Below are 19,686 nucleotides of genomic sequence, written 5' to 3'. Positions count from 1 at the left end.
AAACACCAAAAATATTTTTTAAGGGTATATATAATAATGGAAAACCTGTAATACTCATCCATTGATTTCATTTTCATTCAAACACGATAAATGGACAAAATTATGGAAAATGAATCGAATCAAACATTAACCGATGTTGATGATTGTATGGTTCATGCAAAATCAACGAATGGTTCATCATCATCATCATCATCATCGTTTTTAATTCGTGACATTCTTGCTAATAATAATAAAAATCAAACAATAAATACTCATCTGATTCAACAACCACAACAATATAAACGAGATCAATTATTCAATTGGCTTTTATCATCTAATCAACAGCAGCAACAGCAGCAGCAGCAACAGCTACAGCAACAATTAACATTGACCGATGGCTATAATCAATGGATAAGGAGATCATTTGTTGATTTGGATGATGATCAAAAACAGCAATTGATTGATCATCAATTATTGTTGAACGATCCAATTGTACAGCAACGATTCTATCAGAATCTCTGTTATTATGCTTTACAACAGAAAATGGTCAATACTACTACGGATGGTCAAATATCATCATCATCATCATCATCATCCTCGTCATCGATATCATGTCAGCCGTGCAATTCGAAATTGCAACAAAAATCTTTGGTAAAATCTAAAACGGAGATGGCAATAATTAGCACAAAAGCTAAATCAAAAAATTTAAAACGAATAAATAATAAATCGAAACCATCATTGATTCGTGGACGAACAACAGCAATTAGCAAATCGTATCGAATGAAAAATGAATGTGCAAAAACAACAACAGCGATTGTAAAGTCATCTGATTTTGATGATAATAATAATAATGGTAAAAGAGATGATAAATTAACCAGTTTGGAAATGATAATCAATATGTCAAATGATATAATACAACAACAGCAGCAACAGCAAGATTCGAATTGTCCATTGAAATTGTTATGTTCTTCTGATTCGAATATCGATCAGGATCCAGATATGGCCATTACGTCATCGATAAATTGTAGCCGACAAAAATATCGTAAAATTCGTCGTAATCGTACCGTATTTACTGAGCTTCAATTGATGGGCTTAGAACGTAGATTTGATAGCCAAAAATATCTTTCCACACCCGATAGGTAATCTGATGATTCTTTTTTCCTCATTAAATTAATTAAGATAATGTGATTGGATTAGAACCGATTTGGCACGTGCATTAGGATTAACTCAATTACAAGTAAAAACATGGTATCAAAATCGTCGTATGAAATGGAAAAAACAGGTTAGTGTCAAATCAAGTTTATTTTATAAATCGATTGATTTAATAAATTTATCATTAATAAAAGGTAATGCAAAATGGATGTCCATTTCCGCCAACCAAACCAAAAGGACGGCCAAAAAAAGATTCTATTCCAACGTATGGCCTGGAATTTACCAAATCGATTCTTTGTCCAATAATTACTAATGTCGATGATGACGCCATCTAACGAGGAATATTTAATTTTTTTCATTCTTGATTCTAAAATATTGTCAATTTGATTTGATTTTTTTTTTTTTATTAAATCAAATTATTATTATGCTATTTAATTTGTCACCAAAATAAATGAATCAAATTAATCAATCATCATCGGAATAAGGAAAGAGTAAAATAGTTTAAAACTGAAATGAAATAAAATATATATTATTCATTTAATTACGAAACTGTTGTGTCATGTGTCGTTTGTTTTTTTTTTGAAATTAGTATTATTGTTAGTTTTAGATTTAGATGATGTTTATTATATATGTACAAACAAACAAAAAAAAGGCAAAATCAATCGATTAGATAAAAATATGAATAGCAGCAGCAAATGATGATGGCTTTATTATTATATTTTTCGGATGTGTGTGTGTGTGTGTTTCTCATATAATTTATAAATCTGTATTGGAATATGACAAATTATAATGAAGATAATGACAATGAAAATATAATGATGGTCATTTTTATATATCCAGTTAATGTTTGTGTGTGTGTGTGTGTGTCTGTGTGTAATGTATTAGGCCACTGGTGACTTAGCCATGAGAACTGCATTATGTGTTTGTGTATTATTATGAGATGTGTTTGATGTTTATGTTTTCAAAAAAAAAATTTTTTATCAATTCTATTAGTATGTTTCTGTACAAACAAAAAAAAATGCAAAATCAATCGATTCGACAAAAATATCAATTTAAATCATCGAAATTAGTGAACAGAGCAGGAAAATTGTTAAAAAGAAAAAATAAATTGTATTGGTTATATGAAATTTATTTATGGTAGAAAAAATTTTCAATTTTGCAAAATATGAATCGGTGTGTGTGTGTGTGTATGTGTGAAGCGAAGGTGAGATAAAAGTTAATACAAATTATAGGCAAATTAATAATAAGGATGATATAAAATTATTCTTGTTTTGGACACAAAAATTTTGTGATTGAATTTTTTTGTTTAGAATATTGGAATTCAAATCCGACAAGTTTTTTCAAATACCATTTTGTTTGGGGGTACTTGTAACTTTTATTACATCGTTATCTTTGATGGAATCGTGATTTAGATCATATTTTTGCGGATATCAGTAACCAGCACATCATCAGATTTTTATCGATAAACGATATATCGATATTATAATACTATAGTGAGCGTCTTCCTTCAGCTCAAGGCTACCGGCAGATGAGCAAACTGATTTAATTATTTGATTTTATTTTTCAATCAATGTTAATAGTTTCGAAAAATAAAAATTAAAGTATAAGAAAAATTTCGGAAAACAAAACTATTCAGAAGACCGGCTTTTTTTCGTGTATCAAATGCTTTTTATTTATGACAAACTAAGCCAAATCAGGGGTTCTAAAATATTTTCAGTGTAATGATGATAAATGGTGTATGTGTGTGTGTGTGTGTGTGTATAGATGACAAATAAAGTTTGGGCGTGAAATTCAATAATAATAATCAGAAATTAAAGTAATAAAAGATTCTTGGATGGATTAATCAATCAATCAATAAAATGGATCGACAAATGACAAAGAGAGAGAGAAAAGAATGAAGAGAAACGAAGCAAGAAATTAAGCAATCACCGAGATCAACAATACGAATATCATCATTGTGAAGCTCATTCCTAATGTTGTAGCATCAGCACTGGTAAAATCTATAAAGAGAAAAGAAAATCGATGAATGGGAAAAAATTTAATTTTAAAAAACAAACATACCGGATGTAGAGAATACAAAAACATCGCTTTTTGTACTACCAAATTCATTAGCCACAACGACATCAACTTCATAGCTTTTATCTTGTGATAAATTTTCCAATAGGTATGTCTGTCGGCGATGTGGTTCTTTAGTTTTAAGTGCTGTTCCATCGGAAACTGTCGGTTCAACATTTATTATTTGCCAATTACCTGGTTGTCCATTTACATGATCAATCTATGTAATAATAATATTTGATAATTGTTAAATGAAGGAATTTTCTCTCTTCACGATATCTGATGAACTTACCTCTCGAACTCTCAATGTTGTGTTTTTGATTGGTGGCTGTGAAAAAGTGACCCATTCCAATTGATAACTGTTGACATAAGAAAAGAAATGCCAAATTATTAAATGTCAAATCAGTTCGACGCCTTGTTCTCACGCCTGATCAATCAATCGACTGATCATTGACACCAAACAAACAAAACTGATTGCCAACACAAATCAATACTTACGTATCACCATTGTTGCTGACTTTTGGACTAGTAAATTTCGGTTTAGATGGTCGGCCAGTCACTAATAAATTATATGAAGAAATATCAAAAAAGTCAGTGAAAGAATAACAAAAATAATTGAAAAAACTGTTGATCAGAAACAGGAACAACAATTTTTGGCTAATAGCTTACCGGCAAAATATGCTTTAGCTTCACCCAAAGAATTAGCCGATAAACAGAAATATTCTTGATGATCTTTGGTTCCAACATTAAAAATGGTCAATGTTGATGAATGTTCATTCATATTACTAAAACCATAACAATGAAAATAATATCATTTAACTAAAAACAACAACAAGGACACATACTTGACAATTTTATGTTTAGTTGAAACATGAATCGGGTTATTAGATGAATAATACCATTCAATTTTGGCTGCTGGATATGCTTCAGCCATACATTTTACTTCAACATCAGTACCCACCGGTCCATGTACAATTTGTTCCGAAAGTGTTATGACTGGTTTGGCTATGAATAAAAACAAAGAAAAAATTAAACAAAATTAGGCCAAATATAATAATAATTAACAAGGGGTGATGGTTAATTGTAATCACAAACCTTGAACAATCACTTTAAATGTATGGGAACGACTACCAATTTCATTACGAGCTTCACCTTTTTGTTAAGTAATGAATTTTTATGAACATTCAAGATTTTTTTTCATGATGGATTATTATAATGCACGAACACACACACACAAACCACAGTCATATGAGAATTAATTCAACGATGACAACAAAGATGATGATGATGATGATGATGAGGATCATGATTCGGATTAAATTTCAAACATTCATCAAATGTTTGAATGAGATAATGTCACATTCAAGAGAAAAAAAATGAAAAAATGTGATGACAAGCGAAAAAAGAAAATCATACGAAAATTAGTGTCAATCAAATAAACGAAAAAAATGGAAAAAAAATTAATCCATTATGACAACAACAACAAAAAAAACTTACAAGTAACATCACCAGCATCGGATAATTGTATAGTTTCAACAACGAATTCCGTTCGATTCAATTCTATCACTTTTGACTGAGAAAATAACGAAATAGATATAGATAAATTATTGTTATTATTGTTATTTCTCAAAGAAAGAAAAAAGTGGAAAATATTTCCACTGTGGAACTAAATTCTCATTTCAATTCAATCGCATACACACACATTCACACTCACATTATGTTTCCATTGAAATGTTGTTGGTAATAATGATGATGATGTAGCAATGTTACATTGTAATACCAATGGTTGATCCTGTGATACGACCACCTGTGTGAGTGTTATTTTGTGACATGATCAGATGACCAAAAGATTATCGATTAATAAGATAAAAGATGATTGGATATGACAAATATTCTTGTATATACCTTATTATCTTTGTTGGCCGGATTCGGTATAATCACTGGTGCAGCTATAAAAATGATTGGATATTCATATGAAAAAAAAATCATAGAAATAAATAGAAAAACTTACTATGCATCGATACATTGTATTGAACCATTCTTGGCGGATTCGAGCTAATCTCACATCTATGTTTGTATCAATGGAAAAGAAAATAAAAAAATTCATCAGTACAATCATAATCATCATCACTATTTTCATATGTTATTATTTACCTATAAATACCGGTAAGATCATTGGTCAATCGTTTAATTATAATACCATTGGACATCATATCCTTTTCAACGCCATTTAATTGTAATACAGTTAGATTACCGACATATAAAAATTTTGTATTGAATTTCCACATGAATGCATGTTCACCGAGATCTTTAATCTCACAAGGCAAACCTAAAAATAGACACATGATGATGATGATGATGATGATGACAATTGATATTCATGATATGAAATGTTGATGAATGATGATGATGATGTGAATTGTGAAAAAATGAATCCGGAAATATAGTAATAATTAATTAGTTAATTAATTAAATGAAAAACAAACAAAAAAAGGAATAGCAAAACAAAAACAATTTGTTAGTGTTGCCATTCTCATCATCATCATCAATGACAATTCATGACTTACGTATTTCAGCATTTTCTCGCTCAACAATATTTCCCTATTTAAATCAAAAAAAAAAGAAAAAAAGATTTAATCACGAATTTTGTAATAGCGAATGTATGAGAACAATAAAAATGAAAGAAAACCAATGAGAAATGAGTAAGATTCAAAGACAACTAAAGTTGTGGCTGATTGGATGAATAAATAAATGTACTTACGCCTTTACTAATGAATACTGGCACTAGGGTAGATATTTTTTCCATATTTTCATCTTCAGCAGCTATAAATAATTGAAAAAAAAACAAAAAATTAATTTTCTTGTCAAATCAAACTAAGAGAAAGCAAAGAAATTGAAAAGCAACATGTGTCAACAATGTCAACCAATGATAACAAAAAATAAACTTGAATCTAAAAAAAAATGTTAAGCTCATGTTAACAAATCAAGAATGATCATCAATGTAAAATGAAACTTGAAAAAAAAGAAAAAAAATTATTCATCCAAATTCAAAGGTGTGGTATGCATAGATTCAATTCATTCATTATTTTCACTTAATTCATATATGATTATTATTCTGTTCTTAATTGATATTCACACACAAACACACCCACCACACATAAACACGCACAATAGAATTAAAATCAAGTGGAACAAAAATAAGAAAAAAAGTCATAAATTATAATGAAAACACAATCTCACAATAGTTGGTATCATCATCATTATCATGATGTCATCCGCAACATCGATGAACAGATGGTCACATGTATAAGGTAATAAAATTTGTTTTTCCGAAAAAAAACTGGTGGTCACACGAACATCGTCATCATCGACGACGACGACGACGATTATCACGATCCATACGAAAAAAGAACCTTCATATTATTATCGTTTTATAGTAAAAAATTACAAAATGAAATTCCGAAAAAAAGACCTAATTTCTCCGTGTAGGTTTTACTAATTGTATAGTGGAAATTGTTGTTGGCTATTAGTTTTTCAGTTTTGTTCATCCAGTCCCGTTTAGTTTCCTTATTTCTATTTGCCAACTCTTTTCAGGCATATAAATAGCAATCATTTTTATTTGTTCAAAACGAATTGAAATTGACGATTATTATTATGATGATATAATGATGACCATAATTGTCATTTGTATCATTACATTATAATCATGATCATAGAATCCAATACATCTTTTTCTCGACATATTCGTTCTAAAGATTGTAACAAGATTAGAGCATGTTGTGAATTGGCAACAACAACAAGGAAAAAGAGTTTTATGTATGGTATGTCCGCATATTACAAACAATTTTTAACAATCGATGCTTGAAGCAAAGTGTGTTTGAAGCCTAAAAACACAGTTAATCAATGCATTAAACATAATTTGCTGGGATAAAATTGAAACCTAGATCAACAAAACAATGAATCAATTCAATCAAACGAACAAACCACTGATAAGAAATTAAAATTCATGAGAAAAAAGAGATATATGATATGATAATTCAAAACAGAAGGTGTTTCTGACTAAAATTACATCAAGTATAATGAATGATAATATCATTATCGATGATCATCATGGCATACTAATTTAATGAATATTATAAATCACGAGGAATTTATTTATTCACCGATCACTATTATTTGATAATTAATCGTTGAGAAAAAAAAGGAATAAACCTTGATCATTATCATTGAATAACCGGAACTCTACACACATAATAATATTGATAATGTAACAACAACAGATGTTAATTTCAAAACATTAATCGTGATTTCATAAATTGAATGTAAAATTCAATATGAATTATTCAGATGTGAAATGTAATCAAAAGGAAAAAAAATAGTGATTCGATACGATCAACAAACAAACAAACAAACAAACAGAAGTACAGTACATGTTCAAATACTTGTTTTGGCCAGATGTGTGTTTGTTTGTTTTCATCATCATCAACAGAAAACCGAAACGAAAAACAAAATTCGTAAAGAAATGACACATACACACATAAACACAGGTACATGATACATATAAATCAATCAATCATCATAAATTTTGTTCATCTTGTTTTCCTACGGTTATTGTTCAGGTTCATTATTCGGTTGTCAGGGATTAATCTCATAATTTTTTTTTTTTTTTTTTTTTTGATCAACACGGATGCTATTTGTAATGGCAAAAATTGTAAAAAAATGATAGAAATTCACACTGATTGGAATAAAAATTAGAATTTCGGTTTCATCGTTAATGAAATATCAATTACAATTTATAAAGAAAGAAATCCAATAAGTAATAACTTTTGACAAACAATAAATGATACAGGATAAGTAACGTGACAACATTATTATATGAGACAAAAATGGAATAACATCAGCATAATAATGATGATGATGATGAACAATCAGAATTGATTTTGATTGATAAACATATCTTGGATCTGACATTGATCATAATGATTACAATTGATAATCGATGAATGAATGATCGATTTTTTCCGATTTCAATTCACCAATCAATACCAAAACAAGCAGATATCATTATCATCATAATCATCATTATGTCTAATGATTGGGGATTTTTCATTTCAAACAAAATTTTACAAAACAGAAAATAAAACTTGAATTCGAACGATCAAATTATTATCATCATTCATTCAGGGTTTGGTCCGAAACAAAATCAGTATAAATGCAAATCATTATCATTTTGAAATTAAATTCAAATAAAACCATGAAAAGAATTTTATGAAAAAAAAATCATAAGTAATCATTTAGCGGATAATTTTCCCCATAACAAACAAACAGCAATACAAAAAAAAGAAAGAGAGAAAAAAAACATAATAATCAATCAAATTGATGAGATCATCGAATCAAAGAGATCGAATTTACAATTGTTCATCATAAATGAGCAACAACAACAACAACAACAACAACACATAAAACACACGAATGAAATGTGCGTGTGTATTTTCTTGATTTCTCAACAAATTCATGATGATAATGATTAAAAGTAATCATTCGATGATGATGATGGCAATAATCAAGATTCGATCAGGATCTGATGATGATGAAAATAATAATAATAAAGTTATTAAACCTTAACAGCAAAAAAAAATGATTATGATGATGATGAGAAAATGTTATAGGAAATAATAATCCGAGCAACAACAATTATGTGGTCGATAATATTTTTTATTTTCGAGAAAGCAACAACAAAGTGTTGGAAACAAGCTAAGAAAAATAAAACAAAAAAAAAATGATTTACGACCGGGTGAAATAAACAGAGATGAATTTAAGCGAGAAAAAAAATCGTTTCCAATTTTTTTCTTTTACAGATTTTTTTTGTGGGAAAATCGTACGAAAAAAAAATTCAAAGATTAATAATATTGATTGAAATAAAATCTATCAATCAATTGATCGATAGTGTATCAATACGTAGATAATTAAGCAGACACGAAAATAAAAAACGATTCATAGAACAACACAAAAGTTTTAATCTAGAAATTGTTTTACACGAGGTTTTTCGAGGAAAGAAAAAGAATGAAAAATTAACTTTTATAGACACGACACAAAAAACTAAAGAACAAAAAACAGAAAACCATCCGAAATGACTAATAGGCCAAAAAGACATGAACGCATGCGTAGTTTAACAATCCTGCGCCCGCGAAATGGGAACTAAACCGGAAACTGGTCGCCAAAGGGACGAACCACCAAACTCGATACGTGCCGAACGTGCTAATCCATCGCGACCCATTGACAGCTCCAAAATTCGTCCTGTAGGCCAAAGCTCACGGTGTGATTTATCCGGAATGAGGACGAAATCACCTACGTTGATCGATACGGATTTAGTTTTCGGACGGAACCTATATAGATTGAAATAACGGAGACGGAGAAGTTTGACAAAACGTTTTTTCAGATCCAAATTAAAACGGTATAGTCGATCGAGATCGATAGGTTTGAAATCAGTTTTTTCAGGTATGATATGAAACGGACGTTGGAAACAAAATTCAAAAGCCGAGATAGGACGATCGTTGGCGATAATTGGTCGGGCATTAATTATGGATTCGACTTCCCGAAATCTTAACATTACATCATAGAAAGAACGGCATTTCTTGTCGTAAATAGACAAGCATGACTTAACCATCTGAACAAAACGCTCAGCCGTTCCGTTCTGCCAAGGAGCAGATGGAGCTGTCGTCCACCATACAACGGACATTTTCGCCTTTTCAAGGGCTAATTTGATCGGTTTGAAATTGGTACCATTATCTGAAATGATGAACTTGGGGAATCCAACTTCGTGGAAAATAGACTTCAAAGCTCGTCCAGCGGAAATTGGTGTCAGATCTTCCAAAACTCCGATTCGAAGACACCGTGTAGATAAGCACGCGACTATCAATCCCCAGTATTTACGACCATTTAATAACTTAAAAGGGCCAAAACCGTCAATGGCAATGCGAGCAAACGGACCACTGAACACGTCCACTTCATGGTACGTTGGCCCAAAAGGAACGGATATTCCTTTTCCGCGTCGTTTCCGACAAAGAACACATCGGTAAATTAAACGCGCCATTGTTCGGTTGGCGTCGCCAATAGCAAATTCCACCGGGATTTGAGCCAAAGATAATTTAACACCGTTATGTTTAGCTAAGCGATGCGCTTCGTACAATAAAGCTCGTGATAAAGCGGTACGTGGTGGGATCCAGATTGAGTTTACGCCATCTCTCATGCGATAAACAATTAAACCCCGAGCGTCAATAAAATGATCATGTGAGCTGACGAAAGGAGAATTAGCTTGGAAACATCGTATCAGAATAAACAAAGAATCGATCATTCGATCTTGCTTGTGCTTCGGAAGCCAGCTACGAAACCGATTTATCCATCGTAACATGCTCTTAATTGATGAAAAGCGATTCAAAAAATTGATGAAAGTTGGATCTATTTCTTCTTTTTTAATGGCACAGACTGAAACGATTGGACAAGATTCATTTGGCAGAATTGTTGTTTGAAGAAACCAAGGTTTTTGTTGTAAGAATTTAGAGACAGAGATCGGACGGCTAAACAAATCCGCGGGATTCAAATTACCGGAAATATAAATGACTGATGCTCGGCAATCGGAAATTATTTGAAGAATACGAAGCAATTTTTTACCAAGATGACACTTAAAACGATTCGGTGATGCGTTTAATCGATCAAGATTTATTTTTGAATCTGAGAAAATTCTGATTGATGGATTGACTTGCGATTGTAACAATATTTTACGAATTCGATAGACCATTTTTACCAATTCAAGCAACGCTAAAAGCTCTTTTTCGACAATAGTTTTCGTTTTCGATGCAACTTTACTTTTTCCGAACAAAAATTGAGATCCAAGATAAATGCAATAACCGAGACCAACTTCACTAGCGTCAGCGAAACAATACATAATCGATGTGTCCGGTATAAAACGATTAAACTTAATTTGATCTAGGTTTGGCCAATCGGTGATAGCTTTATTCCATTCACGAACGAAATCATCATCTACAATCGGAGTATCCCATTCATTGGAAACGATACAAGAAAACATGATTCGTAAACGAAGCTTCAAAGGGTCAATAATACCCAACGGATCAAAGATACGGCCAATTGTGGACAAAACAATACGTTTAGTTAAAGAAGGCGAGACTAAATCTCGATTTTTCAAACTGATTGTATCTTCTGACATATTCCACAATAAACCTAGCAAACCAGAATCATCGCCAGTCGAACCATCCGGAATCATACCATTGGAGCATATCTTGTGCATCTCAAAACCAGAAGCAGAAAACGCTTGCTTAGCGTCAATCACACATTGCCGAAGATCATCGATACTATTCGAACCGATAAGAAGATCGTCCATATACGTAACACCAGAAAGTAGATTGCGAGAAGATTCGTTGCTAATTGACTGAACGATTTTATCAACTACTTGGGTAAGAATGGCCGGAGACGAGATAACACCGAACGGAAGGACAGTCATTTGATATTTTTTAATTTGATTATCATTTTCTTTCCATAAAAGACGGAGATATTTTTGGTGTTCAGGATAAATGGCAATTTGTAGGAAGGCTTTTCTCAAATCGGCCGTACAAAAATACTTAAATAATCGAATTCGTATCAAATGCGGCAAGACATCTAGTCCCATTACTGAACCTTTCCATAACAGGTTATTCAACGAAGATTCGCGTCCGAACGAAGCATTAAAAACAATACGGATTGGAGATGACGAAGATTCAGAACGAAGGACGGCATGATGGGGAATAAAAAACCCATCAGTATCATTGATTTCCACTGCTTGTCCTGATGACACATACTTCATAAATTCATCGCGATAAACATCATAGAAATTTCGAGATTGTAAGCGAGCAACCAATTTGTTCAACAAAGATAACGCTTTTTGAAAATTAGGTGGAGGACGTGAATGAGTCAGAAAGGGAAGCTTCGCTTCAAAACGTCCATTATCAAGACGAGTAACATGCATGTCGAAATTATCTTCATCATCGTCATCATCATCAACGATATTAAAATGTTCAATAGCAGCCACGGGACCATAATGGATATCTCCAAACTTAGATTCCCATTTAAGAGATTTTAGTGGATCAATACGAGTGATACGTGAAAGCATATCTGTCCCGATAATGAGATCACAGTGGTGAAGATTCGTAATCACGTACGCATCAATCGAGACACGAGTTACATTAGATTCAAGAATGACGGAGATCTTCTTATTAGTAATGGTGGCTGAACCACCCGAGAACCCAGAAAGACAAATCGATGGGGCAGACACACAATCATTCATATTAACTAGATCGCTTCGGATTAATGTAAACGGTGAACACGTGTCAAGCCATACCATGCACTTTCGACCACACAAATTGATTACGAACGCTGGACGTTCGATTGTGATCGATGGAGAAGCGACACCGTCATAACGTGCAACCAGCGAATTTTCGGATGAAGAACTGATACCAGCAACAGATGATGATTCGGACGATGAAACATAAGCTAACGAATTGGAAGACGATAAAGAAACCATAGGAGACGGCGATGATGGAATTGAAGATGAAGATGAAGGAATCATGGACAGATCAGAAGAATTTGAAAGAACGGAAATCGCAGCAACGCCCGATGTAGAAGATGAAGTTGATGGGACTGAAGCAGCAGTAGATGCAGAAGTGGATGAAGCAGCAACAGAAGGAGACGATGAAACAGAGGTAGAAGGATGAACAGAGTTGTTGTTATTGCTGGAATTTGAATGATTGTTCAAGCGAACTTGATGGAGCACTGTCGGATGACTCAAACGACAAACTCGACATCTGATAGAAGCCGCTCGAGAACAAGTACTGGCGCGATGACCAGGCGATAAACATTTGAAACACAAACTGTTCGAATTGATAATACGACGCTTCTCATCTACTGATATTGAAGACTGGCAATCTGCTGATTGATGATTAGATCGATTACAAAACACACAACGAGCAACAGACATAGCAGCAACTGGATGCGACGAACGTGATGGTCTGGCTGATTCTCGTCGATCGAAAGAGTCCAAACACAAGGCTGACTTATACAGCTTTTCCAATTCCTTTTCCAGTTGTGATAGCGACTCCACATGACACAATTTTTCCCGAAGGGGGCGGCCACATTTCCACAGAATTTCCTTCACCAATGAGTTGGATCGGGCAAGATAAGCCGCACCAAGGCTAACACACGTGCTAGACAAACGGCGAATTTCCCGGAGCATAATTTCAAGCTTAGCCGATTCGAACGGAGAATTAACAAAAGCCAGAGAACGAATTTGCTTTGTTAAATGTTCATCGATTTTCGATGGACTGTTGTAATAGTCATTAAGAGAAGACCAGATTGACTGAAGTGTTTTTCCTTGACGGACTAGATCCATAGCTCTGTCCAAAGCGCTACCATGCAAAACTTTCAACAATAAGTTCCGCTTCTTTGTATCCAATAAATTCGGATTGCTCAGGACTTCGTCGTCGAAAGATGTTTTGAACGGTATCCAATTGATTACATTACCATCGAAAGTCAAAAGATCCGAAGCGCGAACAGATGTAGGATAAACATTCAAAGATAAATTCGATACCGCCGGTTGATGCTGAATCGTAGACGAGAAATTATTATTCGAAACATGAGAAGTAGAAGGTATCGACACCGGAATAGCAGACAAATTAGGAATTAGATCATCTTCATCAATTGTAATAGCTTGTAGTTGATTCACGGAACGTTCGCAGCTTATCAAAGCTTCGATCTGCTGTTTATACAAATCGTCCTTCGCTTTTTGTTCATCAAAGTCTTCAGGATTACTTTCGAGACAAACAGCACTGATGTTATCATAATCTCTTTGTAAATTCAACAGCTCATCCAATGACAATGCGATTTGACGACGAGACGCCTTAGTTATTCTGCTTCTCAGATTTTTGCGAATGTTCAAATTATCGGCCATAACGTCGGACATCAGAAACAGATACAATACTGACAAAAATTACGATAGGGAAACGATACATAAGCGAGATAGAACAGAGAAAATCGAGCAAAAAACCCCCAATTTTCTAGATTAAAAAGATTTGTATCAATACGTAGATAATTGACACGAAAAATAAAATAAAAAACGATTCATAGAACAACACAAAAGTTTTAATCTAGAAATTGTTTTACACGAGGTTTTTCGAGGAAAGAAAAAGAATGAAAAATTAACTTTTATAGACACGACACAAAAAACTAAAGAACAAAAAACAGAAAACCATCCGAAATGACTAATAGGCCAAAAAGACATGAACGCATGCGTAGTTTAACACGATAGAGATCCAAAAATTTTACGATGATGATAAGGATTATGGGCACCACTACCATGCCAAATTGGTAAACAAAAACATCAATTTGATACAGAGAAATTTGAAACATCAAATATCAGGTATGAAAAATTAATTTTCATAAACAGAAAAAAAAATCATAACCACAATAAAGAAGAGAGGCCTTTAAAAAAAATATGAATATAACATGAAAATAAAATGATAAATGAATCGATAGAGGAATGATCAGTTAAGAAAAGCAAGTTATATTTTGTATTTTGTATAATTCTAAAAAATTTGTAGCCAAATAAGTGCAACAAACTGATGACAAATTAACAATCATCTACCATAACCACCTATGGTATGGCGTCATCATGGGTTACTTGAAGGTAATTTTTTTTCGAAAATTTCAACCAATTAATTTCTGACAAACATAAACAATCATTTTGTTTTTTTTTGAATATTCAAAATGTCTTCATTATAATAATCATAAATATTTTTTTTTTTAGAATTAAACCTGTCAACCATTTTGTTGAAAACATTATTTGTTTATCGTAACAGGTCATAGGTCAATAAAACATGTACATCATTCATATTTATTTTTTGTAAAGAATTACCATAATAAATAACCTTTGGTATGGAAGTTAGGAGCAGAAGCCAATGACATTCGACAATAACAGTTACGACAACAACAAGTCAATAATCGATCATGATTTTTTTTCCTATCAAATGTTGACATACACAAACAACCTGTCAAATTGTATTTTTGTTTGTTTTTATATTCATCATAAAAATCATGTAAGGTGTCTATCACAAGGTGCTCCCAAAATACAGATGACAACTGACGAATTCAATACCAATGAAAGATGATGACATAAGCCATATGCAAAAGAAAAAAAAAATGACAAAAAAAACCAGTCACCTCAACTATGTTGACCAAAAATAAGATGAGTAAATTCAAATCCAAAGACAATGTGGAAAGAAGAATGAAATGTCGTGACACAACAACTATGTTTACAAAGACTTACAACCATCCTGGCCGTAATCATAAAGATGATAATTATTGAAATGAAATTGTAAAATAAATAATGGGAAACAACGACATGAATCTTGGCAATTTTTTTCATCTTTATTCCAACCGTTTTTCGACTTAATCAACATGTAATGTTTTATTCTAAATGTTTTTAAGGCAAATTCATAGCTCAATCACATCGCGTGTCACACTTAAGAGATAATAATAATAATAATATATTAAAAAAATACAGAAAAAACATTTAGCCAAGTCAGCTTATTAATATTAATCCATCAACCAAAAAAAAAATCAAAAAGAGAAAGAATAATTATTTTCATATTTTTTTCGCCTCCTGATCATGATGATGATGATGATGATGCGGATGTAAATTAATTCTAACTATAATTCTAATACATTGGAATATTCATCACACACATACATTGAAAAAATGGCTTGAAAAAACGGGAAAATTTTAAACACGACAAATCAACAACAACAACAACAACAACATAGACAGGGTTATAAATACACACACACAATCTATGGATCTAACTCTTATTTTGATTATTATATTTGTTTCCATTTCATTAGATTCATCCATAATTTCATCATTTGATGACGATACAGATGAATGAATCATTAAAGGCATCATCATCAATATATAACCGAGTAAGTAGATGGCCGCTAAAGTGCTACGGTAGAAAAGATATATTATGATGATATGAACTAAAATGCACTGAACCAAGCCATACATGATCAGATGTTGAAATGAATCGAGTCGACGTCGTCGTCTTCGTCTTGTATACAAGGTTAATGACCAATTCACATAGAGAATAATCAAGTTGTTTTAACTTTTGCAAGGTTAGCTTAGGAAAGCAAAGAAAAAAGACTTTCCTTCAAATCAAAATTTTTTTTACCAATTCTTTTTTCCCTTCGAGGCAAATTACGGGAAAATTATTATTTCAAAAGAAGATGTAAAAAAACTAACCAGAAGAAATTTAAAAATTAAAGAAAAATTTTAAAAATCGTATTAATTGTAAACTTTGTTGCAATGTTGTTTTATCAGCATTTCAAAACGAAAATCAAAGATCAAAATTCTATGAACAAAAAGAACACACAGAACCGAATTTGGTCAATGATGATAATGATGATGATTACAAATACATGAACATCAATTATATCTGTTTAAATCATGTTTTTTTTCGGAACAATTAGCTAGCCCATTAACTACCTAACTAATCGGGCCACCACCATCAACTATCATATGAACATTATCAGCTGGCCATAAAAAAAGGCCAAGCTGCAAAGAAAACTTCGAAAGGAATTGAATCAAGAATTAAAATTCAGCCAAACATATGAAATGATCAGACCACAATAATAGTAACCATTATCATTATGGAAATGATGATAATCATCATCAAGCGGTAATTATTGGATGAAAGAGAAAAAATCTTGATGATATCAAGATCATATCTCACCGTTGAATTCTATGAATGCCTTGATGATTTATATGAATTATACTAATGAAAATAAAATTTTTTTTTTTCATTGAATACCACATTTGTCACCTACGCATCTTCTATATTCCAAGTATAATGGAATTTACATCACAACCATCACCAATAAACCAACATTACATTGCCATGTATGTATGTATCAATGCTGAATCAATGAATGAAATTTGTTTTTGAGATGCCAAAACCGGAATCAAAATTCTTTTATTTTGATGATTTATTATTATTACTCAAATGAAAAAAAGGAATTCAATCATCATCATCATCATCATCAAGATTGTTATAATCATCAACACCATTGAAATGGCCATTATCATCATCAAATAAAATTCCAAATGTGAATGAAAAAAAAAATGTAAAAAAAATCATTCACCAGGTGTATATCTATGAATGAATGAAAATGGACTGTTTGTTTGTTTATTTGTGTAGGCGCCGACAACAACGCTATGATGATCCTGGAAAAGGTGAAAATTGTTATTTCTTATTATTTTTTTTTTATAAAACACAATATTCTTTTATTATTGTTGTTGTTTTCATCATCATCATAAATTTTTTTTCTTATTTAGCATGATGGAAAAAAAACTACGATGAAAAGATGAAAGATATATCGTTATAAAGACACGACAAAATGAATATATTTGTGAAAAGATTCATTTCGTACAGAAAAATTCATTTGAATATCAAGATGGAAAATCTTTGATTCAGAATTGTGTGTGTGTGTGTTCACACTCTATCGATAATCGTAGCACAGACAACTATCATCACCTTATTCACAGAATAAAATGCACAAAAAAAAACAAAACTCTGAAGAACAAAGACTTTATATTGGCATGCATCAGAGAAAAAAAATTTTCATTTCTTGTCAATGAGAAATCGGTAATCACATAAATCAAATGATCAACAATGAAAACAATGAAAAAACATTCAGAATTAACAAAAAAAAAACAAGAATGACCATAATGAAATACATAAGTAACCAGGATTATTGAACTAAAAAGAAAGCACCCATACATCTCCATCTATCCACATGATGTTTGAAATTTAAAAAAAAAAACACACACACAAATACATATTGTTTGACTATCATGACATCATTTTTTACCTGTGTTGTAGTGTCCAACAACCAAATTAGTTTTTAAATTTTTTTTTATAGCTATATAAAAGATAGGTAGATATCCAAAATGATATCGAATGTATTATAAATCTGATGTATGTATGGGGATTTATTTATAAATCAAAAAAAATATTTTTTTTTTTTTTGAAATGAAAAAATCCATTGGTTGGTTCTCACGCAGTTTTCAATTGCAATGAATAGTCAATTGGTAACATCGTGTATTTATATATATATTTTAAGATTATTATAAAGAAAAACATAGAAGAAAATAATCTATTTGAACAACAAACGATTGTTGTTGTTCGAAAAAAAATAGACAAAACAAAAAATCGATTCATTTTGTTCATCTTATTTTTACAGGCCAAAAGATGAAGAAACTAAAGAAATTGAATGGATGATGAAAATAATAATGAAAAACCGGTAATGTACAAAAACAAGATTTATCGAGCTAGAAAAAAATCGTTTCTATCCCACACACACACACACACACACATACAGATAGGTTTGTTATTGATTTTTCATCATCATGTCAAACTAATAAATAAACAGAAATTCAATTCCAATTCCATAAAAAAAACTGTACGAATTTAAAGTAAATTGAAATCAACAAAAAAAAATTATTACAAACAAACTAACGATCAAAAAAAAAAGTATAAAATAAAGTAAATAAATAAATAAACGATTGCAATCATCATTTTGTTGTTGTTGTTGTTGTTGTTCAAAAAAATATACTTTCTCTTCAACTCATTGAAAAGAAATTCCAAATAAAAACTAGAAAAATTGACGGATGATTTTTAGCCAAAAATTGTGTGTGTGTGTGTGTGTGTGAATGTGTCGGCGTATACGGTAATTGCTTTCTTCTATGTCTACTTTTTTTCGTCTAGAATGATCATTTTTTTTCTTTTTGATGGCATGTATGATTTGTTATTTTTTCGATTTTCATCATTAATTGAATCGGGAAATAAGAAAACATAACGGAACTAAATTGACAAATTTCACCATTCACCATTTATTGACTGTTGTTACTAAATGAAGCCAATCAATGCATTGAATTCATTTTTATTAAATAAAAATAGACGAAAAAATGCCGATTGATTGATCTAATGAGAGAAAAAACAAAATTTTTTTTTTTCATTTCTTTTAAAAATAAAATCCAATTCAAATCCGAATGGAAAACATATGTGATGAGGAGTAACAAGTGAAAAGTTTTTTTTATTATTATTTTTATTCAAATTCAATTGACATTCATTGAGCATTTAATAACAAGTCAATGATCACATTTGATCATAATGCACACACACACACACACACACACATGTTGAACATTTACCATGTGTGGGTGTGTGTGACATGATAAAATTCCATGCATTAAAAAAAAAATCGATACAAATAACAATAACAAACAAAACAATGAGAAACGATTTGATCAGAATAAATGAATATATATTCAAACACATACACATTCGCACAAGATTAATGAATATTTTTTCCATTCAAACAAACAAATGATGATGATGG

The 19,686-nt window shown here is 31.4% G+C and overlaps 3 protein-coding genes across 4 annotated transcripts in view; 1 reads left to right on the top strand and 2 right to left on the bottom strand.

Annotated features, from left to right (window-relative positions):
* The first annotated feature begins 229 nt into the window (after positions 1-229).
* Positions 230-1,474, top strand: LOC124490961 (uncharacterized). Its single transcript, XM_047053549.2, has 3 exons — positions 230-1,118; positions 1,177-1,261; positions 1,326-1,474. Exons 1-3 carry the CDS (start codon positions 523-525, stop codon positions 1,464-1,466), a joined length of 822 nt encoding a protein of 273 aa, XP_046909505.2. The 5' UTR covers positions 230-522; the 3' UTR covers positions 1,467-1,474.
* Positions 1,475-2,776: 1,302 nt separating this feature from the next.
* Positions 2,777-19,686, bottom strand: part of LOC124490921 (protein amalgam) — a 34,513-nt gene continuing 17,603 nt past the window's right edge. The window contains exons 3-16 of one of the 2 annotated variants that reach the window (XM_047053504.2): positions 5,948-6,009; positions 5,754-5,787; positions 5,341-5,515; positions 5,198-5,253; positions 5,092-5,135; positions 4,901-4,993; positions 4,684-4,759; positions 4,282-4,338; positions 4,032-4,191; positions 3,856-3,971; positions 3,685-3,745; positions 3,479-3,545; positions 3,193-3,406; positions 2,777-3,131 (exon numbers count right to left, since the gene is read on the bottom strand). In XM_047053504.2, coding sequence (XP_046909460.1) covers positions 3,049-3,131; positions 3,193-3,406; positions 3,479-3,545; positions 3,685-3,745; positions 3,856-3,971; positions 4,032-4,191; positions 4,282-4,338; positions 4,684-4,759; positions 4,901-4,993; positions 5,092-5,135; positions 5,198-5,253; positions 5,341-5,515; positions 5,754-5,787; positions 5,948-6,009 — 1,298 coding nt within the window. In that variant the 3' untranslated portion in view covers positions 2,777-3,048. Of the gene's footprint in view, positions 3,132-3,192; positions 3,407-3,478; positions 3,546-3,684; positions 3,746-3,855; positions 3,972-4,031; positions 4,192-4,281; positions 4,339-4,683; positions 4,760-4,900; positions 4,994-5,091; positions 5,136-5,197; positions 5,254-5,340; positions 5,516-5,749; positions 5,788-5,947; positions 6,010-19,686 lie in introns of both variants that reach the window. The other variant, XM_075730169.1, reaches the window with a different exon arrangement.
* Positions 9,184-14,527, bottom strand: LOC124493901 (uncharacterized). The gene has a single exon (XM_047057055.2). It carries the CDS (start codon positions 14,192-14,194, stop codon positions 9,356-9,358), a length of 4,839 nt encoding a protein of 1,612 aa, XP_046913011.2. The 5' UTR covers positions 14,195-14,527; the 3' UTR covers positions 9,184-9,355.

Source organism: Dermatophagoides farinae, chromosome 4 (assembly GCF_024713945.1).
Source record: "Dermatophagoides farinae isolate YC_2012a chromosome 4, ASM2471394v1, whole genome shotgun sequence".
Classification (NCBI taxonomy): domain Eukaryota; kingdom Metazoa; phylum Arthropoda; class Arachnida; order Sarcoptiformes; family Pyroglyphidae; genus Dermatophagoides; species Dermatophagoides farinae.
This window is presented reverse-complemented; position numbering and strand designations above follow the sequence as displayed.